The 26,990-nt window shown below is 45.8% G+C and overlaps 1 protein-coding gene across 22 annotated transcripts in view; it reads right to left on the bottom strand.

The window, feature by feature from the left end:
* LOC135910907 (inversin-like) overlaps window positions 1-26,990 on the bottom strand; it is a 686,529-nt gene that overhangs the window by 583,126 nt on the left and 76,413 nt on the right. For 19 of the 22 annotated variants that reach the window (XM_070533476.1, XM_065442979.2, XM_065442974.2 and 16 more), the window contains one exon: window positions 17,902-17,967. The exons of the other annotated variants lie outside the window; for them this stretch is intronic. In XM_070533476.1, the coding sequence (XP_070389577.1) occupies window positions 17,902-17,967 (66 nt within the window). The remainder of the gene's footprint in view (window positions 1-17,901; window positions 17,968-26,990) is intronic. 22 annotated transcript variants of the gene reach the window in all.

Here is a 26,990-nt window from a genome sequence, read left to right as displayed (position 1 = left end):
GCTTGTGTGGTTTCTTGTAGTTTTCTAAACCGCCACCGCAAACAAAGGCGCTAGTGCTCACCCCCACCTACCCCAACCCCGTGGCCGGCCGCACGCACGGGCAGCAAGCATTTTCAGCGAGAGCACGGAAGGACGCAAACGCACGTGCGCGAGAAATTGATTAGCTGACTGCTTGGTGATCTGTTGGTGTCGCTAGATCTTGATTACCAGATTCTATTTGAGTGACGCTGTGATTCTCAGCCCCGTGAGCACTGGCTTTCGCGTTTGCGGCTTCTTCATGCACGATGGTTTACTTCTGCATACCGTTGTGAAAGTCAAGCGGCCGAGCATCAAGAGGGATTTCATTTCATGAGTTCCCCGTGACCGATATTAGAAACCAATGGTTGAAACCTGAACAAAAAAAAAAATTGGCGGGGGCTTAGCTAAGGTTAAGCCTGGATATCTCGAAACGAAAAGGTTCGGTGATGCTTATGGTTTAGCTTAGTTATGCGTCATGATTTAGCCTATGGATATGCTTACGGTTTAACTTATGGATATGCTTTGGTAAGCTTATGGTTATGCTATACGTGTGCCTTGTGTAGTTATACAAATTGCTTATCAATGATATATACCATAAGTTATGCAGGATATCTTCTTTATTCATTGTTGTTGGGCACATTCTCTTGCGATTTCTGTACAGCCATAAACACAGCTCTCTGTATGGGTAGTATCACTCTCTTCTTTTTCCATGTTGAATGCGCACGCCTGTTCTCTGGCAAGCGGTCATATAGTCGGCCTCCGCAATAAACGCGCGGCAGTGGCCACCTGCGCCGCCTCCGAACACGCTTACGGAGCCGATTCCGACATACCCCGGCTCGCGCGAAACGCGGTGTTGGCTAGCGTAGTGAAGCTTTTCGTTTCAAAAGCCCAACTCCAGAAAAGTGCTTAAAGTGTAGTGACTATCTGTGTGATGGCACAATAAAGCGCCCTTGGAATTTTTCAAGCTAGACTTTCGTTATCATTTGGTAGAGAGGCGTAAATAAATACGTCAATAACAGCACATTTTTACGATTGTGGCATGCACTGCAATTAAAACTACTCACGTTCTGCCGCGCTCTCAACGGCATGTCACTGCATTGAACGTGCCGAATGCAGCAAAGGAACGCATGGGCCCTGTAAAGCGGTACTTAGTGCGTTCATTGCGTCCGGCTCGGGACTAGCGAAACCTACGGGAGAATGAAGTACCGGCGCGCTCAGGCCTCGGCAAGCGCGGAAAGTGCACACCAGACCAATTGGCACCACAGCACTAACCAACATTTTAGCAGACAACGAGGGAAAAAAAAAGCTCTAATGGGGTTACACTATTTCAATCCTAGCAGCAGCGTGGCCGCGCCTTCAAAGTAGTTTAAAATTTCATTGCACTGCACAGCGAAGATACCAAATGTCTGGGGCATGTATCGCATGTATCGACACGCATTTTTCTAGCCGCACCCTGTCAATAATGTGAAATGCAGAGTTTACTGCAGCTCCTCTGCGAATTTTTACCATCATCGCCGTACTCCTGAAGGCAGGGCTGGAGAATTTCGGGCGTTGCTGTGAGGGTGATCACTGGCGGCCTCTACCGGCATGCTTGGTACCTACTCAATGATCACGTGGTATTTCTTCAGCCGCGCGCTGCCGTAGGCGACCACGGGATGCGCAGGTCGCTCTTTATACAGTAGGCCATGGCACAGACAATGTCTAGTTTTTCTTCTATGCTGAGCACCCACCTTTTTTTTTATCCGAGCTGCGGCATGACAAGAGTCCTCGCTTGCACGATGCCACAACGCTCTCTGGCAGCATCGCTACTAGATACTTTTCAGTTGTAAAACTCCGCCTGGGAGCGGCGCGAGAAAGTGACCCTCTGCCGTCTCCTCTCGCGAGGTGGCGCTGCCGCCATGGTTGGCCCGGTTGGCTGCGGAAGCTTCCCCAAGCAGCAGCGCGCCGCCGACTCAATGCCACAATTTTTTTTTGTATGCTGCACTTCGTGGCGCTAAATATTCAAAGAATAGCCTTTTTACATTGTGCACTTTGTAAGAAGCAGCTAATAGGCGAATGAAGAGGACAGTGAGGCTTTTCGTTAATGGCATGTTTTATGTATACATGAAAAAAAGAATAGGACCAGTACAACGCCGGATTGATGAATCTAAGCATTATGCATCGATATTCACAAAAGACACGCTTTCTTGGTTGCTACAGCTACCTTGTGACTGCTTTCTAGTTGACAGTTTGTATCCCTGGAGTAAAACTGAATCCGCATAACAATGAAGAAATTCAGTACTTCGCCTGTGAACGCGAACATATGCGCTGCACAACCAAGAAGAGGGAGGCAGCACCCCTCTAGATAATCTAAAACCTTCCAAAATATCTCTCCGCAAAGGCCTGCCTCATCCAGGGAAGCCGACGCACTTTTGTTAGCAGCCTTCATAGAGCCCAGCATCTTTGGCGTCGGGTGCCTTAAGGAACCTTACTTGAGACTTCTGCACTCAAGTAACTGTCGCAGCCAACTGCTGGGGTTTCAAAGCTTATGTCCGTTATGCATAGACCACATGGGGCGCCCTTTGTGACTTTACGAATAACACATCCATACAGATAATAAACAACATTGTCCCCTATGTTCATTGCTCATTGCTATGCTCATTGCAAGCACATTCTGGTGAGCTGCTTCGCTCCAGACAACTTATCAACGTCGCCTCAATGGCATTGTGAAGACTACTTTTTTTACTTGCAGGCTTCTCTCATCTGCTTGAATGTGTCGTTGATGCCGATGAGCACAGGTCCTGGCACACCGTCCACACTACCACGTAGCGCTGTTTTAACAGGTGTATACAGGCATAGAAGGCGGAATATCTGCGTGAAGTTGGTTATAGTAGGATGGGACTCATCTCAACCGAAGGAACGCACTAGTCTAATGTATTGCTGAAAAAAAAAAAAACATGAGAGGGAATTTCCTAGCAAACAGTGCAATGTGAATGTAGTCACAACAAATATGAACAGTGTGCCTTACCTCCAGTGGATCTTGATGTAACTTAACTGTCGAAACATAGAGCGCACCTGGACGCGGCCGATCATCGACAATGTCTAAAGTCGACATCAGAGTTACTCGCAGCGACTTTGTCGTTTGTTGTGATGCAAAAAGCTTCAGGTTCTTTTGAATTGCATTCTGTTCTGTCAAGTTCAGCAGTTCCAAAAAATCTTTGATGACCTGACATAATTAGTGTAACAATTTTATATCCCTTAGGAAATGCGCACGAAGTTCAAAGGCGGTGGTCTGGTACACTATTTTGACGTAGAATGCTCGCAAATATTTAATAACACAAAAAAACAGGAGTGAGGACAGACAAAGTGATAGGAAGAGCGCGGCACCCACCCTAGCTATCACTTTGTGTCTTTCTCGTGTTTTTTCTTGTTTCATTGCCGTTTCATTGTTCCATTGCAGGTATATTTGCTCACAAGGCGAGTAGCATTTTCCTGGCACACAAATAAGAAACACGAGCAAAACGTGGCACGCTTCTGCACGCATCGGCGTGTCTGTCCGCCCGCACAAACGTTGTTCGCACCACACGCCTTCGGGCCGACAGTGTCGCGCGCGCCACCCGTCGGGCGCGACAGAAAGGGGCCAGGTGCCACGGCGGAGTTTGACAACTGAAAGTAATCTAGTAACGTTGCTCTGGCATGGTGTCGAAATGATGTTGATGCTGATGTGGCTTCACGCACTAACGCACAGGGTGCTTGGAAGCCGTTGTTCCGATCTCTGAGGCTTGTTGTTCTGCCGGGTCCCCCGATAGAGATGACACACCACCGTGTTTGCGCGACGAAAAGTGGAAATGCAACGTTTTAACCTATGCATACGCAATAAGCAGGTACAGTTATGCGGATACAAAACATATTATGTTCGATGGCCGCTGAGTGGGGAATTTCACTTTACTACTTTTAAAACGAAACTACTGTTTAAGCGGGTACAGTTTAACGAGGTTTTACTGTATACACATAGGCTGGTGGGAATGATCGAGTTTTATTTGCATTACCCTTGGTGGCTATAATTACGTGAGATTATGTAATTATGTTGGGGTATTGGTGGTTTAGAGCCTTCAGCTTAGTTCTGCGTATTCCTTTGCTCTCGTGCAGCATGCCAGTTGGGTTTGGTTAGACTCGAGGGGAATGCGAGTGCTCACCTTGGAGGAACAAACTTTTGAAGTCAAAATTTGTGGTTTCCAGTTGAGCAGCTTACACTGAAATTTTGATAGGAAGCCTGGTGGTTAACAGCTGATTCCGGGCGTTTGCATACTGGGTGGTATTGTGTTGCCGGGATCGACTCTACTGTGGTGGTAGTTGTGAGATGGTTTACGGCATTCCAAGCTTGTAGTTGTTGCAGCGAGCCAAGCCATATTTTTGGTTGCAAACCATCCTCATCCTGCCCGGCGGTTATCAGTGCTGGCCAGTCGAGATTTTCCGGGCCATGGAGGAGCTGTTATGATCAGCCAAAGTGACTTTAGAACCTCTCCCAGCCCACTGCAATTAATCGTTTGATGACGTCAACAATGCAACTCCTTCGGTCAGCTCCACAGCGCCAACAAAGCTAGCCATGTTTGGCGGACCGAGTATTGTTATTTAGTTGGCTGTCACCTTCATGATCTAATTGGAGCAAGAGAACTCCTGGAAAACTCCTGGTGTTTTGCGGCACTTTCTCACGACCTCAGGTAACCGTCACGGTCATTTGACATATGCAGCGGCCAGCTGCAGAGTCAGCTCTGGAATCAAGAGGTGCCAGCCTGAGTCAAGCGTGACAACCCATCTACAAGGACCTTCTCCGCTCAGTATGTTCAGTGAAACAAAAGTGCAGAAGTGAGTGAGTGAACACTCTACAACGACGTTATAAAGCAGTTTTTTTATGCTCAAGTGAAGAAAAAAATCGAAGTTTCGTTAGTATTCCCACAACACGAGCGATTGAGCGATTTTGTTGGCAACTGAGTCAGCAAATTTTGCTGACTCAGTTAAGCAAAAGTCAGCAACGATTTTGTCAGTCCAACTGAGGTTGGACGGCAGTTTTCCCTTGCCTAGGGATCTAGGGAGGACAGAGGGTGTTTAAGGGGAGACATTCCTCGCAAAAACTTTTCTTATTACTTGTATTAGAGGTTTCAAAATTCAGTCAAGTATAAAGTTTTCTATGCAGATCCCAAATATAGCACTACTTTTTGTGTAGCTGTTATAGCTTGAGCTATGTGATGCACAATGGCAAAATATAGTCATCTTATGGGCACTTTATTAGTTGCCAATTTTCACAAAAAGCATCGTGCTGTAGCTTGTTTAGCTTTTTGTAGATCACAAAGTGCCGATATCTAGCCAAACAGTGTGTACAATTACTGAAACTACGCAAAAGAATTAGAACATTTCAACTCATTTGTTTTCTCGATTCTCTGAAATATAACTACGTACTTTCTCAACTTACTGCTTGTAGCTATTGTAATTTCAAGTAGATATTAGCACTGTACATATCTTCAAGAGTATGTATTCCAAATTTCATTAGTATAAGACAATTGTAAGTATACAAGGTTATTTGTATGTGATTGCGAAAAAGATTAGTTGAAGTGTCCTAATTCTTTTGCTTAAGGTCCAGTACAATCACGCTGTTTGAATAGATATCGGCACTTTACAGTCTACAAAGAGCTAAATAAGCTACAGCACAAAGCTTTTTGCAAAAATTTATTACACAACAAAGCGCCTGCAAAACCATTCTATTTTGCCACTGAGTAGGACTTAACTCAATAACTATAGCAGCTACATAGACACAAATGACATATATGAAATGTGCTTGAAATGCTCTATAAGTTGGTGGATTGTCATATCTCTAGTAGAAATATCAAAGAAATGCTTCGTCGAGGAGCGTCTCCCCATAAGCAGCCGTTTTCGGCTGCTCAGTGTGCTTCATTTCACTCATGCTAGACTGATAAAATTTAGCGTTCTCCTGTCATGTAAATATTGGAAATGAATCCCATAGTCTAGTTCTCGATAAGAGCCAGTTCCTTCAACCAAGTCCTTAGCCCAGATGAGTCAGATGACGGCATGGGCCAGCTACCCACTTTTTACATGCCCGACTCCAACTCTTACACTGCGCTCAACCTCGAAAGTGCACTGTGCCGTGTTCCATTTTCCATCTTTTGAAGTAAACGTCAGTCTACGCTTGGTCCGCGTACAGGGAGGTTCTCTTTTCTGCGGCGCTACGAGCCCTCAGCCGTTGGCCTACTGCATAGGCCCTGCTTTCCAGCCACCCCGCCGAGGCAACTACAACTTATGGAAGTACAACACATGCCAACTCATGTGTGCAGCAACAGCTCACACCCTTTCGTTGCCAAGCACGTGCCAAACCATCTTCTACGTCATCAGTGCTAGCACTTGGTCTGGTGCCACCAATGCCCACTGGCATCTCCGAATGTCACTTGTGCACGCATCACCCCATGCACACCATCAATGACTGATGCCAGGCTCAATTGCATGCTCAACTCAAGAGGCATCCCCATGCTATAGAAAAGAACCACCACCGCATACCATTCTTGAGCACCATACACAGGTCCCATCATGCTGCCCTCAAACATTGTCGACCTCCTTCTTTATTGGCTGCCAACAGCATCGCGCACAGCCATATCTGGCAATCAAATTGGGCTGGTTGGTACTTTACCCAACTTGGTGCACGCTAACCAACACAGTGATGCCCTGTTTGTTTGTTCCCTTGAACTGATTGTACATCCAGTATAGTACCAGGCATTTTATTTCAATGTTAACGGAATTTAAACAATCACCTGTGGCATATAGCACACACCTACTTATTAAGCTGGATTACCCCAAGAAGTGGACATTACTTGCACTGAAAATCATCATGCATACTTGAATAATTAATAGACATTCACTAGTCAACTTTTCCATTACTTACTTCAGTGCACATATTGCAATACACAAATTGAAGCCAGTGATTTCACAACACACATACACAAGGATGTAATTTTGAAACTAGCACCAGTTTTGACATAAGCACAGTCAAACTTGCAGTAAGAATGCACTGACGTTCCAATCACATTTTTTAACAAAACGCCTTTATAATGTATTGGAGCACAAACATTACTCCATAGATCTTGACATCGGTGTTCTCCTCAGAGTATGTTCCAAGTGGATATGACTTCCAAGTGGATATGACTTTCAAACTCACTGGCTAAAATTCATAAATTCCATTCTGTGCCATAAGGTAATTAGTTTAACAGTTACTCAAATAGTCATTTTCACTTTTCACGCGAACGATGTCTGGCTCCGAGAATAATCTAGGTCAGGAAGCACAAGTGTGCTGCATGCCATGGGTGATATTAAAATTCTGTTAACAATAAAAAAAGAACACACTGGACATTATTGTCCACAGACAACAAATATTGGTTGCTAGTCATCACCAGCATTACTAGAACTGAACTCAGTTTCACAGCTCCCTATGACCCCTTGCATAGCCGGACGGCACAAGTGGTGATCGCGTGAAGCAGCAGCCCAGCGGTCACACTTGGTTCTTGCGTTGTGCGTTGTCTGCTTCTGTGACAACATCCGTAGCGTTCCAGAGTCGACAACAGAAACTACCTTTGGCAAACACCAATTTTGCAATTTTAATATGCGTGAAACACAAAAATACGTTTTTGAAGAAGACAAGTCCACTTGTCAAAACGCTGGCTCCCGCTTTTACCTTCTTCTCGTTTTGCTCAAAAATATGATCGATCCAGCCGTGTGCAATCCAACTCATTTTTATTCTTCTATGGATTTCCTTCTCATGATCAGGGTTCCCTGCAATTATTTGTCGTAGGTAAACATATTCCGTTCTATACGTTCTAAATATACTCCGTTATGTTTTATGCTCGCGAACAACTTTCTGTGGCAATGAAGGAAAAGCTATGGAGGCAAAGCGCACACAAGTCAGAGCACTTCTGAAAAGAGTCCCATGTTTTCATCCACGTTAGCTTAAGCTGGGGTGGAGAAAACACAAACACCTTAATAGGAACAGTTAAATAAGATGAAGCGTACCACTTAATGTAAATGTTTACTAATTTTGCGGCGTTTCCCTTCTGCGTTTGGGCAAATGCGAAACCTTCGCATGTGGAAGCTGTGTCGATTCAGCGTCTGTTCCCGGCAACCAAAGCACCGTCAAACGCTGGCTGACTGCTTAGCACCGTAACACGTGTGCAGCAGTCTTTCATTGCCACAGAATATTATCTACGAGTATAGCCACTGAAACAAAAGAATTTTGCACCCCCGACGGTGGCTTAGCGGCTATAGCATCGTGCTGCTAACCACGAAGTCACGGATTCAACTTTGATGAAGCCAAAATGCAAAAATGTCTGTCATGGTCAAAATTACCTCGGCGTCCCCCACTATGGTGTGCCCCATAATCAGTTCATTATTTGGGCCTTTAAAACCCCAGAATTCCATTTATATTTATTAGAGTTTTATTTCTTATTATCCGAGTCTTTTTACAAATTTTGCCACGTCCAATATGCAGCACTAGAGAAACACAAAGATCTTGGGCATTGGAGAAGAGAAAACGAGGTCCCGGCCTAATCGTTTTCAGCTTGCTTATAATTAAAGTGTCCTGTCCTGTTTTATCAGTTTCTGCTGCTTGTGTATAGTGACACTGGTGGAGGTGCTGGACAAACATTTGGGATGCCTGTCAACAGCCGTACATAAAGCCCAGTTCTTTTTCTGCATGTCGAAACACTGATTCACTGCGCCAGCCATCACCTACTAGGCCTAAGTCCAGAATTGGTCCCCTACCAGGAAGTCTGCCTGTTACCACAAGTACCCAAGACATGGCAGACCCACGCCCATGCACAGGTGACTTTGTGACTCCTCGATCTCCCGTAAGCTTCCATGGCAACGCCTACGAGGAAGCAGAAGACTGGCTTGAGGAGTAAAAGCGCGTAGCCAACTATAGTGAGTGGCATGCTGGACAGAAGCTATCCCATGTGTATTTCTCTCTTGAAGACGGAGCCCTCACGTGGTTCGTAAACGGCGAGGGAATCTGGCCAAGCTGGGATGAGTTCCACCGCCTGTTCCTTCATACGTTCGGGAGTACCAAAAGGTGAGACCACGCACAGCATCTTCTCGAATCACGGATTCAAAAGCCGAATGAAACTGTTGCCATGTTCGCTGAGGACATCGCTCATCTTTGTCGTCGTGCAGACTCTGATATGTCCAAAGCAAAAGAAATCGGCCACCTCATGCGTGGTGTAAAGGAGCAGCTGTTTTGTGCGAAACCCGCCGACAAGTGTCGAATTTATTAAAGAATCGACAGCCATAGAGTGCACGCTACACCTATGCAGCTGCCAGTATGATTACCTGACCAGCACTAGACCGGCAAGCGCCGCAGCAGTGACGGTCACAGGCGAGGGTTTCTTGCGCCGGCTGATACACGAAATTGATCAGGAAGAGATTAAGAAGCTCACTGCCACAGCTGCGTCAGTGGCTGAAGTTGTGCGCCAAGAAATAAGGCAAGCGTTTTCAGTTCGCAAGCCACATCGCCAGACGTGGCAGCCCAGCTACTCAGATGTTGTCCATCGACCACCACCTCCGATGCCGATGCCGCAGTACCACCACCAGTCAGCACCGGCATCACCTTGGTACCATAGCCAACAACCGACACGACCACTGCTTCGCAGAACTGACTATTGGCACACAGCTGACTATAGGCCCATGTGCTTCCACTGCGGGGAAGCAACATCTGCTGTCATTGCCCTTATCACGTTGCAGGATACCAAGCATATCCACCCATTGGAACTCGTCATGCAGACGAGCAAACATAGACGCAAATTCGATAAACTGGCAAGCCGATCCTTATCGGTCGTGCTCCCCTTCTCCGGGACATCTTTTTCCACCTGCAAGATGCAGTTCCACTGACTAGCCCAAGGGCGATCTCCCAGCCCACGTTGGGGAAACTGAAGGCCGCGACCTCGGGGGGGAAGAATGCCACACGTCGGAAGTGCCAAAAATGCCCTACTGCCGTCGAAGGAGGAGCCAGTACAGCCAGATGATTTGACAACAGCCGAAATTGTTAATGCCGATATTACTGTCTCAGTTGACGGCCACGACGTGACGGCACTGGTACACACTGGTGCAGACTTTTCGATCATAAGTGAATTGGCGGACTGACTTCGCAAAGTGAATATGAAGCAGCCAGGGCCAGACATTAAAGGTGCTGGAGGCCAGCTACTGACACCGATTGGCAAGTGTACACGACTGGCAAGTATAATAGGGGATTCGTCATTTGTCACACATTTTGTTATTCTTCCCGGCTGCTGCAAAGATGTAATCTTAGGTATTGCCTTCTTATGCGAATACAGCACCGTTATGAACAAACCAGAAGGTATACTAACCTTTTCTGGGGCTGAAAGTGCAGAACTACAACACAAGTCCTTGCGCATCATAGATGACGTGACTGTATCACTATTATCTTGATATCTTGTTTCCATCAGGTGCAATACAGAGTGCAATAGGGAAGGTCTTGCCGAACAGATAATTACACTTTTGCTCACCCAAGGTGTTGCCATATTGAGAAGTCTCGTCAAAGTAATGCATGGGCAAAAAGTACTTCTGACAAACTTCAACAAGGAACGACGATACATTGCAAAAGGCACAGCAGTTGCTTACCTCGACGAGATGGCGGAATTCAGCGAATGCTGTGCATTACAACTGGGACAGCAAGATGCTTTGCCACCGTTACCTGTTCTTAACGTGAGTGCAAGCTTATCACCAGCGGAAAGGCAATGCCTTGTGGACCTGCAGCATCAGTTTCGTGATTGCTTCTTGTCGACGTCCAGAGTCGGTCAGACGCCACTCACGAAGCACCAGAATATCACGGAGGAGACCGCGAGACCAATCTGACAAAACCTGTACCGTGTAGCACCAAAGAATGCAAAGCGATCCAGGAGCACGTGAAGAAAATGCTTGACGACGATGTTGTCTAACCATCAAAAAGCCTATGAGCATCGCCAGTAGTGATGGTCAAAAAGAAAGACTGCAGTCTATGTTTTTGTGTCGACTACAATAAGATGAACTGGGTGACAAAGAAAGACGTCTACCCACTACCACATATTGATGATTCTCTCGACAAGCTGAGGCACGCCCGCTACTTCTTGTCGATAGACCTAAAAAGTAACTATTGGCAAATCGAGGTTTATGAGAGAGACAGAGAAAGGACTGCTTTCATAATACCTGACAGGCTTTACAAATTCAAGGTCTTGCCTTTCGGTTTATGCTGAGCTCCAGCAGCTTTTCAGAAACTCATGGATACGGTTCTGTCAGGCCTGAATTGCCAGACGTGCCTTGTATACCTCAACAAAGTCATAGTTTTTTCGGAAACGTTCGAGGAACACCTGAGATGCCTGCTAGTCATTCTGAAAATGATATGGTCTGCCAGCCTAACATTGAAAGCAGAAAAGTGTCACTTTTGTTTCGAGGAACTCCAGTTCTTAGGTCATGTTGCGAGTCATCAAGGCGTCCGCCCTGACCCCGACATAATCACAACCATTACAAGGTTACCAGTGCCAACAGACAGGAAGGCAGTGAGGCGTTTTGTAGGTCTCAGCCCGTATTACCGAAGATTTGCTGCCAATTTTTCGCATATAGCTTCTCCACCTTACAAGAGAAGACGTTGCCTTCATATGGGACGAAGAAGAACAAGCAGCGCTTAACGATCTTCGACAGCGTGTGCAAACACCTCCTGTGCTGGCTCACTTTGATGAGGATGCTCCCACCATGATTAATACGGATGCTAGCAACGTAAGCCTAGGCGCTGTGCTCATGCACTGGCAAGACTCTGCCGAGAGAGACATTGCATATGCAAGCAGGACCCTCTCACGAGTTGAGTCCAATTACTCAACCACAGAAAAGAAATGCCTTGTGGTGGTATGGGCAGTTATGAAGTTTCACCAATATCTCTATGGCCGTGCCTTCGGTGTTTTCAGAGCATCACTCAGTGTTTTTGTCAGCCAGCATCACTCATGCTGCTGGCTGACGAAGTTGAAGGATCCGTCCGGTCAACTAGCGCATTGGAGCCTAAGGCTTCAAGATTTCGACGACAGTGGTGTACAAGGCCAGACAATAGTACTCTCATGCCGACTGCCTTTCAAGGTCGCCGATTGAACAGGAAGTCACAGAAGATGACGAAGACATGGCTTTTATAGGAGTTATCATACGGCCACCACTGCTCGTCAGCAGCGGGAAGACAGCGAACTGATTCCACTAATTCATTTTTTAGAAGGCCGGATTACAAGCAGGCCCAAAACATTTGCAAGAAGCTTGCCATCATTCTGCTTCTGTAATGACATTCTCTACAAGAACTTCTCTGCAAGCAGAAGTAGCGGCCTATTGTCGTCCCAGCATCTATCTGTCATGAGGTTTTCCAAGCCTGCCATGATGAACCGACATCTGGCCACCTCGGCTACACACGAGCACTGGCCCGAGTCACAGGGAAATATTACTGGCCAAGGATTGCCACCATTGTGAAACATTAGGTGCACACGTGCCTCGATTGTCAATGACGCAAACCACCACATATGCAACCGGCTGGGTTACTACAACCAGTCCAAGTGCCCACGACTCTATTTGCCCAAATCGGGAAGGACCTTCTCGAACCTTTCCCAACTTCCCATACTGGCAATAAGTGGGTAATAGTTGCCACCGATTACCTGACACGCTGTGCTGAAACCAAGGCCCTTCCAAGTGGCATCGCAGTTGAAGCAGTGCAATTCTTTATTGAAAACATGGTTCTGAGGCACGATGCACAAATGGTGATAACAGACAGAAGGACTGCCTTTATGGCTACACTCCTAAAGATAGTGCTTAGCCCCAGTGGCACGGCTCACCGAAAGACCACAGCCTATCACCCGCAAATAAACGGTCTACCAGAATGCTTGAACGAGACCATCGCAGACATGCTGAGTATGTACGCAGACGTGGAACACAAAAATTGGGATGACATTCTACATAACATCACATTTGCTTATAATACTGCGCAACAGGAAACAATGCGAAAGACACCATCTAGCCTTCTTCGTGTCCATAAAGTGACGACGATGCTCGATGCAATGTTGCCACATGACTGTGGTGATACACGCATGGATGCTGAAGCTTTCGCTCAATGGGCTGAAGAAGCGAGACAACTCGCCCGCGTCAGAATCGCCCGACAACAGGGCTGCGACGTTCGACGCTACAATCTACGGCGCCACTACATCACATATCGGCTAGGCAACCGAGTGTGGGTTTCGAATTCCATCCATCGGCGAGGGCTTTCAGAAAAGCTACCCAGGAGGTACTTTGGTCCGTACAACGTTGTACGGCACCTCAGTGACCTGAACTATGAGGTTATCCCTGACAGTCCTGCATCCTTCAGGGCAATGCAGCAACCACCAGAAGTCATGCACACTGTGCGCATGAAGCCCTTTTGTTTGGAATGAAGTGAAGTGCCCACACCTCGTCTGACACATCTTCCTGCTGCTAGGTGGGCATCGGGACGATGCTCTCTCTAGAGGGAAGGAAATGCCACATCCAATATGTGGCACATAGAGGAAGACGAAGATCTCGGGCATTGGATAAGAGAAGACGAGCTCCCTGCCTAATCATTTTCAGTTTGCCTATACTTATAGTGTCCTGCCCTGTTTTATCAGTTCCCGATGCTTGTGAATTGTTACATGACAAAAATTATTAACTTGAAAAAATAGTTATGGTAGTTCAACGCAAATTAATGCACAGACACAGAAGAACAAAGTGGCTTAGGAAAGGTGCCACTAGCAACTGTTCATTCACATGCCACCCACCAATATTTGTACAATTTGTTACGCACCGTCGCATCCCATCACAAGGGACGACACCGCGACACAAGGCTCACACGTATCAGGGCAGTTTGCGTGAATTCATGGCATAGCCGCTAAGCCACTATGGTGGGTTCATCCTGGTTTGCTTTCACGGCACAGCATCGACATTGCTGTAGCCCAGCTGCGAGTTACTGCTCCACAGTTTTTTCTTGTTTTTGGCGTCTTCGGGCTGTCTAGCTTGAGTGAGCGCATCCTGGAGCATCACTTTTGGGTTTTGACAAAGCTAGTCCGACAAGCGAGTATTGAGCAGGCCATAGTAACCGGTTGTGTACGATGTGTTAGACTGAGCGTGGTAACTGAGCGTCGCATAGAAGTTGTCCAATGTTTTGCTGGGCATCTGCATATGTCAGTGGCCAGATGAGCGAAGTGGCCTGTGAGTGTCTCTTTGACGGCTTCGATGGGGTGGTACACCTCAGCATCTGTCATGAGCATAGTCAGAATGACCCGTGCTTGTGTACCCATGCAGTACAGACGCATGTGGACCTTATATTCAATTCCAATGGCAGATTGCGAGCGCTCGGCCAGATCACGAATGGAGCATGTCATTCCGACTGAGATCACTCTCACCAAATCTGTGAACAGAATGTGCGCGCTCCCGCGGGGGCACTTAGTACAGGGGAATGAAGTGAGAGGGCATTAGGCTAGAGATGGAGTAGAGGAGAAGAAAAGCTTGGTGGTGCAAGCCAACACCCCGCTTCAAAGGAGATGCTTAAAGCATTCATCCATACATCCGGGTCATCCCAGCATTCAATGCGTCACTAGAAGCAGGAACAAATATCAGATGGATGCATGGAGAAAAGAAAATGTTAGGAGGGAGCACTGCACAACACGATCGAAGCCGAACCTGTCAGCCCAACATGTGAACACACATCAAAGTGCACGGTTGGTTTTAGTGCTCCTGCTCTGCAGGCCGAGCCACGGCAGGGCAGCTGAACAAGCACGCACCGAATAAAAACTTCTGGCCTAGATGCTGGGAACCAAACATCTCGGCAAATCGTGATTCCTGCTTTGTGATATCGACGTAGGAGGTCAAGTGTTGGGCCACCACTGAGCAAATGTATGCGCTTCACGGAGTATTCGTTTGCCAAGGCTGGCTGCATGGCGTAATGCTCTCTCCTAACTTTTTCCTTCCTCCATGGATAGATGTCACAATATAGGACCAGTAAAAAAAGCGCACGGCGCAAAGCAGTGTCAATGTTTTCCATGTTGTCCATAGCAGCCCTTGACGGGAAAGAGGCGACCTTTACAGGAAGCAGAGGTGGGTGAAAGAAATATGTCAAGTGGACTTCTGGTCAAATCTGCTGATTTCCACGGAGCAATTATTGCTCCACAGAGCAATTTGGAATCAGCAGCTGGTCCCAATCTGCCATTGGAACACACAATTTGTGCTCCCATTCTGACATTGGAAAAAAATTTCTTCATACAGAGCAGAAAAACAATTTAGATCTACCATTGGAATTCAACATTAGTCCCTTTGGAAGCAGTAGTCACATCCGACATGAACGCATAGCTCTCAAATTGAAATAGCCATGCTAACCTGGGTCATCGAACATGATGGTGTTAAGAATGGCCGGACGGGGTGGCAACATGCCAGCTATTTCAGCCCGCTGCACGTGTTCCAATCCAACCAGACGGGGCGCACTTCAGAGAACTGCAGATAACCAGCAGCCACGTGGCGCAGGGTCAACTCAGGAATGTGCTACCCGGGGCGCCACCTGGGACAAAAGCAGAGTTCTACGAAGCCCTCTGACGTCGGCTCCGGACCTTTACACCTGTGTGTGTGTGCAACACGAGTATGTGAGCCCGCCTCCTCCAAAAGGGCGGGTCATCTTCGGTGACGTCGAACAATGACTGGACGAACGTTTCCATTCGCTTGGAATCAAGGGGGGACCAAGTGCTTATAAGCAGCGGTAGCCGGCTGCTAGGGAGTGCTCGTCGTCGGGAGCTGAGTGCTCATTGTCATGCTAGAAATGTACTAGTGAGCTGTGTGCTCGTAAGCTGTTCACTGTATGTTAGTCTTGCGGGCTCCACATGGGAGTCACGCTGGACTGTCGATGTATGTCTTGTTTTAAATGTAAATCCTGAAAATAAATCCTGCTCTTCTAAGTCCCGACGAAGAGTCAAGCTCCTTCCTACAGCTACGACTGCCAACTCCTACAATGGGCAGCAGTGAGCGGAGAGCGATACCGCCGATAACCAATGGAGTTGTGCGCAGCTCGTGTTTACGACATTCTGACACCATGAAGGTGTGTTGTTTGGAGCATGGGTGAGGTACTCTGAGCTCGCCGGCAAGGAGCGACTGCATCTCATTGTTGCTGTGACTCGAAGAACCCAGTCTTTATTTTGCTGGGCAATATACATTTGGAGGGTGCCATCATCATGTGATTTGAGGCGTGCCTTTTGCACCCTCTACAGAATCAGCTGTAAAATATTTCTCAAGTCAATTGCTTTGGCAAGATACAAAATGCAAGCAGCCCAAAACTAACACCGACACAAACAGAAACACGTAATGAGCACAGTTCTTGAAATGTGATCCCTCCCTTATGCACATGCACAAACATCTCAGAATTCACTTTGTTTCAGGAATTCTCTCACAACATACCGTATTCCCTAAACTTTAATAGAACAACAAAACAAAGCTCTGGTAGTGTATAGACGTTTACTGCATTAAGCCTTCTTTCGAGCAAGTTGACACTGCTTTGTACAAAGATTTAGATGTTGTGATGAGACAAGAGAATTAGTGCACAAATCACAGATCTGGTTGGAGATCGATGAAAGCAGAAGTCTTTCTTCTGCAGTGGACAAAGGCCCTTGTGAGCAGGAACAGAGCAAAACCTCATTAAACTGTACCTGCTTAAACAGTAGTTTCGTTTTAAAACTAGTTAAGTCAAGTCCCCAACTCAGCGGCCATTGAACGTAATGCGTTTTGTATCCACATAAACCGTACCAGCTTATTGCCTACGTATCGGTTAACACGTAGTGTTTCCACTTTTCGTCGTGCAAACACGGCGGTGCGTCTTCTCCATCGGGCAGCCCGGCAGAACAATAAGCCTCAGAGATAGGCACAACGGCCTCAGAGCGTCCTGTTAGCGCGTGAAGCCACATCAACATCAATATCATTTTGACGCCGTGCCAGAGAGCGTTGCGGCGTCGTGCAAGTGAGAACTCACGTCATGCTAAAACTTGGATAAAAAGATGCCGGGTGCTCAGCATAGAAGAAAAATTAGACATCGTTTGTGCTATCGAAAGTGACACGAAAAGTCAGCGCTGGCACGCGACATGGGTCTACTGTTGACAACGGTGTGTGGCATTTCAAATGCGAAGAAGTTGCTCGGCAGCACTGCTGTGACTGCGAAGAGATGTTGGCTACGTGGTTCGACTTTTCGCCATCACTGCCTCTGTTGTTGCTGAGGTGTCACCTAGCGACAGTGATGAGGACGACACGGAAAGTGATAGCACAGGTAATTCAGGCCCAACAGTGGCAGAAGCTGTATGTTACGTCAGCCTCATGAATGCAATCATCACGACGAGAACAGCACCCTGCAATCAAAAGGGGCCCCGCGACTTCCGCAAAGCTACCGCGCCTGTACACGGAGAATATGCAACACCAACAAGGAATCTGCCATGCGAGTGTTTGCTGGAAAGAGGGGGCTGGCTGAAAAGCTGGCTCACAGCTTCAGTAAGTTTGAGGCTGCTGTCGTCACTGCGAGGCCGCCGCGGCATCGAACAAAAATAATACATTTGTTGCGCGAAGTCAATAAATACTGCATGTTTTTTCCCGTTTCATTGTACTCTCTCCGAATTCTGTTTTTGACAGGTAAGTAAGCGATCTCATGCTAATTCGGTTAAACAGTACAACCGTTTAGTATGTACTTTTTCCGAGCTCCAGCCAGCTATGGTTTAACAAGGTTTCACTGTACAAGGCATGCTATTTCTACAATGATTGTCAATCTTATCGTGCCTGCTCAGTAATACACCAATTGAGCCTCACCTTCTTGAGCAGCGCCAACATGTTCTCCAAGTGACAGGCAAGGGCGCTCTTGTGTAGTGCTGTTTGCTGCAATGAAATTGCAACATTGGAGAAGGGAAACAGATGAGCTCGGCATTTTTAAATCATGATCTTATAAAGCCAGCAGGCAAAAAAAAAGCATAGGCATAATTAGCAGCGATTGAAATTGAAGTGTAGAAAATGATGAAATAACGAAAAAATAACTTGTTGCCAATAAGGACTGAACCGTGTAATACAAAGTTTGTTGGTCCAGTCCCCACCAGTGACAAGATATCTAATACTTACCCGTATAGTTGCCCCCATGCTTTCCTTGCCTTCATTGTCTGCTCGCTTTATATGGTCGTGATCAAAATTGCAGAAGACTTAACCCTTTATTGACAAATATTGCCAACAGGCAACATACCAAAAGAATTTTTTTCTTGCAGAGTTTCAGTACTGAGTACAATGTTTCTGGTTAAATGTCTTCAGCCAACACTGAATGACAGGCAACAAGCCTCAATCGTTGGTTTAGAGCAGGAACAATGGACGAGGAAGAAGTTTGGCATGCGACTCACTCTCTTGTGAAACCAACATCACAGAAGATGGGCCAATCCTACATATCCAGCTCCAGTGGTGTCACACAGATGATGTAAAGCAAATGACATGTACTCCTACCGGTCATATATGATGAGAGCTGTCTATACAAATTGAAAACGAAGCCTTGGGTAGCTTGAGGTGAAGCTCACTTCCAGTTTTCTGCCTAGGTTTTCCCCCCTATTGCTGAAAAAAATTTTTGCAAGATATCTTTTGTTGATTATGCTTATTCTTGATTTGTTTCACATATTTAGGTAGAAAATAAAAACTTTTTCTTGGGATTTATAAGTGTCGTAATTAAAGGGTTAAGTATGCTTGCACCTCCTAGTGCAAACAGAACTGAGTTGGCGCAGCAAAAAGTATTTTTCGTGCTGTGACAAACGTGCGTCTTACACCAGATGCTCTCAATATTAACTGCAATACAGTCAACGACCAACTTTCTGGATGCCCAATTTTTCAGACATTCCTGATAATTCGGACGCCTTCGCGGCACCGCCATGCCATAGAGTCAACAGAGAGTTTTAGAATAGAGGCCCCATAGTTTGGGGTGCCAAAGAGCTTTGCAGGTGTTAGTGTTGGGGCATACAGGAGTGAAGAGTTTTAGAATAGGGCTTCGCATTTGCAGATAGCGTCTTGCGCTGACAGTGCCACTACGGCACCAAAAAAAAAGCTACTAGAAATAATTAACTAAATATACCATTTTATGATAAGAATAGTAATGTTTACTTTTGTGTTTCAGCATTTAATTACTTTTTAGAGGTTATTCTATTAGCAGTAAACAACTAGTTGCACTTAGTTTTGAGTAACAAACTTTACGTGCCTTCACCAGCCAAGCTAAGCTGTGTTAGGCCTACGAGCCATAAAATCCACAATCCAATTTGGAATCAATGGTGTCTAATGAATAAATCTTCTTAACACATGCTAGCCGAGAGAAAGCGATGAACGCACTCACTTCTCCTAGCTTGCGAACTTCGCGCGTTACCACAAATCGAGCCCAGTTTGGTGCTAGGTTAGAGTCTTCACTTTGATGAGTGCTGCCATGTTTGTTTACGCAAATCTTTCGGTGCAGCTTTCAGGGCTGCCGATAAATCAGTGAAATGGCATGCCCAGTGCAAAACCTAAACGCAGTTTGCGTCTCACACATGTACAGTGGCTTCAACACTGTACATGTACCTTTCAACACTGTACATTTTTTTGCAAGCCGCAAATGTTTGGGGCTCCTATTCTAAAACTCTCTAATGTGTAAAAACGCATGAAATTTCTGACGGTCAAATCCTTCGCCGTCCGATTTTTTTTACTTTTGCAATGACCACAGGTCCGAAACGGCATTGATCGAAGCCACCACCATGCTATTGATTCAAACGAGCGCTCGCACGCAAATCTGCTGGCAGCTGTAGCCGCCACCACGGCAACGCTAGGCCTAGCTACTTCGACATTCGCCACTAAGCTTCTTGCTGTTTGGTGCCATGTTTTTCATTAAAACACTACGCCGCTGACTTCACCTTTGTAATGCTCGCCAATGACTTCGAAGCTCAGAAGGCACGACGCGTCAGCTTCGCCTCCATACAGTAGTGTTACGAGGTGAAGCATATTTATTTTTTATTTATTTCTTTATTTATTGAACATACCTTACAGGCCCCTTGACAGGGCATTGAGTAAGGGGGGTAATAAAAAGTACAAAGTAACATGTCAGTGTACAACATACGGCTCAAATTTGCAATTTAACACAAAGTAGAGGAATCTATCATAATGTGGTATGTTGGCAAATACAAGATTGGGCGGGAGAAAGGATAACACGAAGAGGAAAAAAAAAAATATGCAAATCATTGCGGTGAAACATACCAATAGTGAGAAGGGTCAACTGCCACGGGACAAAGTATGTATTCCTTAATTATACACACGTGCACCCGCCATCTCCTGTCACAGTAACAGCACTGAGACACCTGATAAGTGTACTGGCAGGCCTTCAGGGCTATTTCTGACATGCCTGTGATCATAGGCACCAGCTACAGGGGGATGGAGGGGGGGGGGGGGGCTATGGCCACCCGTGTCATAAAGCAGTGCCCTTGAACGGGCTCCTTCTCAGTTAGCCAGAATGAAATGAAGGTAATAAAGAAAAAATTCACTGCCCAAGCACTCTGTGCAGATGGTTGACCAGCGAAGCTGAAACGTGGGCCTCGCTGGTTATCAGGGGGTTAATCCTGACAGTTCAGTAAAAGATGGCTTGGTAGGCTCCCGGATCCTCAGTACAAGTTGCTGCTTGCACTTGGCTGCATGAGCCTGTTCTTGTGCCCGGACTGCAGCATTGGAACAATGTAGACGAGCTTGTTCCGTGGTATTGCTGATCGAAAGCTGCCTGCTCCTCAGGAGTATGTATGAACTGTGGCTCACCCGTTTCGGAGCCGGAGAGAAACTGCTGCATGCCTGCTTGGCTGCGACACAGAGCAACAATGTCCCTACAGACACAGCGAATCACGCGCCTCTCTTTCGCTTTTTTTTCTCAAGCATAAGCAAGGGGTTGGGCCAGAGGAGTTTTCGGTGTACAGGCGACAGACGGACAGACGAATCGGCTAGCCATACGCAGCTTCACTGTAAAACATGATTGGCCTAGTGCCTTATCTGCCGTGCATCAGCCGAAGTAACACGTCTCAGCTAGTGTTAGTTGGAAACAAGCTGTGATAGCTGTTGTCTTAACGTAGCTAAAGTGCATGGATGGTTATTATTTATTTTTTTTTGCCACAGCACCTATTACTACAAACGCAAATTGACAATGCCAGTGCAAATGTTTAAACGTGTGTTTTGTTTCGCCCCAGTCGCCATGTCTTTCTGTAATGAGCAGAAGGTAAAAATGATCCTTGCCTTGGGAGCTGCAAATGACAAGAGGAAGGCCGCAAATATATATCAGTCATGGGATTGTGGCAGTAAACCAAACGCTTAGACTATCATCAGAAATGATGAAAACCTGAGACAAACCAGCAGCTTCAAGAGCGGTGCATCTTTTGAGTCCTAGCCTACACACGAATATTCTAGCACTTATGGCCTCAAACCCTCATACTAGCGTGCAGTACATGGCCGCCCAGGTACAGATTTCCAAGTCGTCAGTTTGGAGCATTCTAAACAATCATCCGTATTACCTTAACCAGCACCAGTGCTTGGAAGATAGGGAGGGAACTGTACGATCATCGAGATTTCTCGAATTAAGTCCTCGCAAAAGCCAACAAGTCACAGGACTTTTTGAGAACGTCATGTGCACAGGTGAAGCCAATTTTCATAGAAATGCCCAGGTAAGTTTGCATATTGCACACTATTGGAGTGCATATAATGCACACTGGGTAAAGCGCAATCGGCACCAGTACCAGTGGTCGTTCAATATGGGGTGCTGAATTCACGCCGGTGCAAAAATTAGTCCCATCTTCTTCGATCATATACTGACTGGATGGGGTTACGTGTATGAAATCCTTGAAGGAGTGGTAGATGAGTTTCTCAGCAAATTCCTGCTGTCATGCCTTCCACTTCTGTAGTATCAGCAAGATGGAGCACCAGCACACAACAGCAGCCGAGGACAAAATTGGCTGAATGCAACTTTTGATGCGCTATACATTGGAAGGCACAGGCCTGTAAATTGGCTGGCTAGGCCACCTGACCTCTCTCCACTCGATTTCTTTCTTTATGGTTATGTGAAAGATCGTGCTTACATGATCGAGACGAACGTCAGATTAGCTCAAGATGAGGATAAAGGATGTCTACCGTACAATTCGAGCGTTGGTCATCAAGAAAGCCACAGAAGATGTGATAAAGCGGACACAGAACTGCATAGCTGCAGATGGAGACCTATTTGAACACGTCCTCCAGGCAACAGCTGGTGTTCAACGGCGCTTACGAATTCATAGATAATAAGAGCACACTGAAATTTGATGCATTTGCTGTTTGTTTTTTGTGCAGGCATCCCAATTGCCAATTTGGCTCATTTAGAAGTGGTTACTTCCTTGAACGCATCACTTTGCCTATTCGCAACGCGTGGGTCACTTCCCGGTCTGTTTATTTCCTTTTCACTTTATGCCATGAACCTGTTTTTGCAGCATGTATACACTCCGAGGCAAACTAAAACCGTCACTTTAATTTGGCTTTGGTCCGAAGCAAATTTATGGCGCAAAATATAGCTGCATGCACACTCTGTCAATACGGTGCGAGCAAAGCCGGGATATTGAAACAATCCATGCTTATTCCATTGCTTTTCGCATTTCGTGCGTGGTCAGAGTGGCACTTTCACTGTGTTATCAAGGGTCTTTTGTTATCAATGTGATCTGTCGGCCTTGAGAGATGGATATTAAGAATGACGTAGAGAGAAAGAAATAGCTAGCTAAATATATAATGAACGAGAAAAAAGGGGTTAATCTAGGGGCTTGATTTTATTAATCATATCATAAGAAGCCAACAAACAAGGACACCAATGATAACACAGGGGAAATTACTCGTACTTCCTAATTGAATTAAAGAAATGGTAAATTAACAGAAATGAAATTGGATGAAAAAACAACATGCCGCAGGTGGGGAACGATGCCACATCTTCGCATTATGTGCGCGATGCTCTTAGAGTGCTACTTTCCCATACACTTTCTGGGGTATCTGTGTGTTACTACTAGAACTAACCCTGGGAGTGTTAGTGAGAGCCACCACTCACAATCCTTGGCAGCGGGTGTAAAACATCCTTTTTGTCGCAGGTGTCACGAGTACGTGATCTTTTTGGGTGGTCAATGCAAGTGGTCAATGCAAGTGGTCAATGCAAGTGGTCAATAAACCCCCACATGCTACCTGAAGGCATCAATGGTGCCGAATTCAACATCCTCGTTATGTAATAAACGAAAACGAAGGGGGTTAACCGAAGGGCCCGATTTTTATTAATCATATCATAAGGAGCCAACAAACAAAAACACCAAGGATAACCCAGGGGAAATTACTTGCACTCACTGCAAAGACATGAGACCGTTCCCCACTTGTGGTACATTGTTTCGTCATCCACTTTCAATTCCATTAATTTATAATTTATTTCAATTACGCAGTACAAGTGATTACCTCTGTGATGTCCTTGGTGTGTTTGCTGGCTTCTTATGATATATATATATTGTTACACATGTGTAATATATGTTTGTTTGAACGAGGCGCGCGAGCACCATCACTCCAGAAAAGAGGAAGAAGAACGAACTGGGCTCGCACTGTGAATCTAACCGGTCAGCGCTGCAACCGTTGTTGTGAATATAACCTGTAAATAGTTGCTCGTCTTCGTCCTTCACGTAACAATATATATATTGATTGATTTGTAGAGTTTACTGGCGCAAGGGTCAGATGCGGCCAAAGAGCGCCAAGTCGATGATCCGTGCTTCTCAATGATATGCGAGTGTTAATTGTGGGGAGTATATGATACACGGCTGCATAGTGGCCTAAAAATATTTGCTAAAAAGTGCAAATATACATATGGTGCAATGTGGCTGTAAAAGGGCCTAAAATTTATTCGTTCTGAAGTGCGTACAATTCAAGTATAAAAAAATGACAGTGATTGATCATGTCTGCGATGACAACAGATGTTTCACGAGATATGGATGATCAGTAAAATATGTAATGGCTGTAGCACTAGTGCCTCAGCAAGGCCTTGAAAGCAAGGGTTGGGAGGCAGGTGCTCTGGAAAATATTTTATTGCAGCTACAACCTCCAGGTGGAGGCCGTGCTACAGGTAGCCTGGCCAAATCACATTTAGGGTGTCAGTTTCAAATAAAAATTTTGATACGGATTGAAAAGTAAAAAGGAGTTCATTGCTCAGAAAGAATGCTGGATGTAACGGCATGTGTTGGAGATAAGCAGAGGGAAAGTACTTATTTCTTTCTGCCTCTATTTCAGTGCAATGGATAAGAACATGAATAACTGTAAGCCTGTTACCACATTTGGTACATATCGGAGGTTCGCTTCCCGTCAATAGGTAGGAGTGAGTGCCGTATGTCCTATTCTTAATCTACAAAGAAGCACTTCCTTATGCCTTGATGTTCTTTCAGATATCCAGTTTCCTAATTTGGGTTTGATAACGTGTAGCTTATTCACTACTGCATAATCCCATTGTTCCTGCCAGTACTTCCTCAGTTTATGGCGTAAGGGCGTAAGTTCTGTTGCTGCTATGGGTTTATTCACATCCGTTTCATTAAAGGTGACTGACGTTGCACTTCCATCAGCAGCTACATTACCTTTTATGCCCCTATGGCCAGGTACCCAACATAGGACAATATTTTGGTTGTACATTAAGGCTAAGCATAGTTGTGTGTATAGTTTATTAAAAACAGGGTTCATATGTTTCCAAAAACTCATTAGAGCCCTTATTACGCTTAATGAATCTGTGAAAATGATGGCGTTATTGAGATTTCTTTGTCTGATATGTTTTAAAGCTGAGAGTATCGCGTACGCTTCAGCTGTGAAAATACTTGTGTTGGGATTTAGAGCACCGGAGGTGCAAAAGAATGGCTCAAGAGCTGCATACGCAACACCAGCAGATGATCTGGAAGCATCTGTGCAAAACTCGGCACACCAGTAGTTCGCTTGGAGTTCGAAGAAGTGCGATAGTATGTGTGCCTCAGGTGCATGTTTCGTTATTGCAACAAAAGAGAGATCGCACTCCATGGTCTGCCATTCCCAAGGTGGTGGAAGGCGAGTGGGAGGCATTAGAATATTTTCTGGGAAGTGGATGTCCATTTCTTCTGCCATTGCTTCCAAGCGCAGGCTCAAAAAAGTTCTAATAAGTGGGCGGTTACGGTAAAGTCTCACAGCGGAGAGGTCGCTAACGATGGAATGGCATGGATGTTCGGTGTCTGATTTTACCTTAGTGTAGTATGATAAACTTAGGAATGTTCTGCGTAGATGTAAGGACCATTCGTTGGACTCAACATAGAGACTTTCAACAGGGCTTGTTCTAAAGGCGCCTGTTGCCAGTCGTATGCCGAGGTTGTGGATTGGGTCGAGAATCTTTATTGCAGTCTCTGTTGCGGAGTGGTACACCACGGCTCCGTAGTCAAGGCGCGATTGTACGAGACTCTTATACAGGCCAAGCAGACACTTCCTGTCACTGCCCCAAGTTGTTCGAGAGAGCAGCTTGAGGAGGTTCATGGTCTTCAGGCATTTTTCTTTAAGATATTTTAAGTGGGGAATGAAGTTAAGCTTTGTGTCCAGGATAACACCTAAGAATTTGTGTTCAGGGCTGACTAGTTTTTCTCCATTAAGGTTAATGTCTGGTTGTGGTAGTACACCTCTCGTGTTTGAAAATAGGACACATGTGCTTTTTTGGGGGGTTCAACGTGAAACCATTCTCATCTGCCCACCTTCAGAATCTATTCAAGCCAAGCTGTAGCTGCCTCTCACAAATGCTAACATTGCATGACCTGAACCCTATCTGTACATCGTCGACATAGACGGATAGAAGAGTGTGCGAGGAAATAGGGTGTGTAGGGAGTTCATTTTAACAATAAATAGTGTACAGCACAGTACTCCACCCTGCGGCACACCTGCTTCCTGTACGAATGGTCGAGATTGTACATTGCCAACTCTAACACGAAATGACCTGCCAGAGAGATAGCTTTCACTTGTTCTCAGCAAGTTGCCGCGAATGCCCATTGCAGAAAGATCCCGAAGGATCCCGAAGCGCCACGTAGTATCATACGCCTTCCCCATGTCAAGAAATACTGTTAATACAAGCTGTTTGTGAACAAAGGCATCCCTGATGTACATTTCGATGCACACAAGCTGATCTGTCGTCGATCTGCCTTCTCTGAAACCACATTAATATGGGTCTAATTTCTTGTTTATTTCTAGATAGTGAACCAGGCGACTGTTTGCCCTCTTTGCAAAAACTTTGCATAAGCAGCTTGTCAATGCTATAGGTCTACAATTATTTGCCGAAGAAGGGTCCTTACGCGGTTTCAAAATAGGAATTATAATGGTCTCTTTCCAAGCAGAGGGAATGTGGCCGGACGACCATATAGAATTGTAAAGACAAAGAAGGGCTTTTTGTGTTTGAGACGGCAGCTGTTTCAGCATTTCATATAGGATGCGGTCCGAACCGGGGGCAGATTTGTTGCAGATGTTTAGGGCTGCCTGAAGCTCCGCCATGCAAAATGGTCTATTGTATGCCTCACATTTTGTGCTTTTCCGGTCTAGTGGTTTTCCTTCTATTTGCCTTTTGTACCTTTGGAATGTTTCAGAGTAGTGCGACGAGCTGGATATCTGTTTGAAATGTGTGCCAAAGTTCGCCTGATCTTCCATGCTGTCACCTTGAGTATTCACCAAAGGCAGCGAGTAAGGCTGTCGACCCTTTATTCTATTCACTCTATTCCAAACCTTTGTTTCATCAGTGTAAGAGTTAATGCCCGATATATACTTTCTCCAACTCTCTCTTCTAGCTTGTAGCCGCGTTCTCCGACCCTGGGATTTGACCTGTTTGAAGTTGACTAGATTTTCTGCCGTCG

This window comes from Dermacentor albipictus, chromosome 2, assembly GCF_038994185.2.
Source record: "Dermacentor albipictus isolate Rhodes 1998 colony chromosome 2, USDA_Dalb.pri_finalv2, whole genome shotgun sequence".
NCBI classification, from domain to species: domain Eukaryota; kingdom Metazoa; phylum Arthropoda; class Arachnida; order Ixodida; family Ixodidae; genus Dermacentor; species Dermacentor albipictus.
The sequence above is the reverse complement of the archived record's forward strand: the minus strand, read 5'-3'. Positions and strand labels throughout refer to the sequence as shown.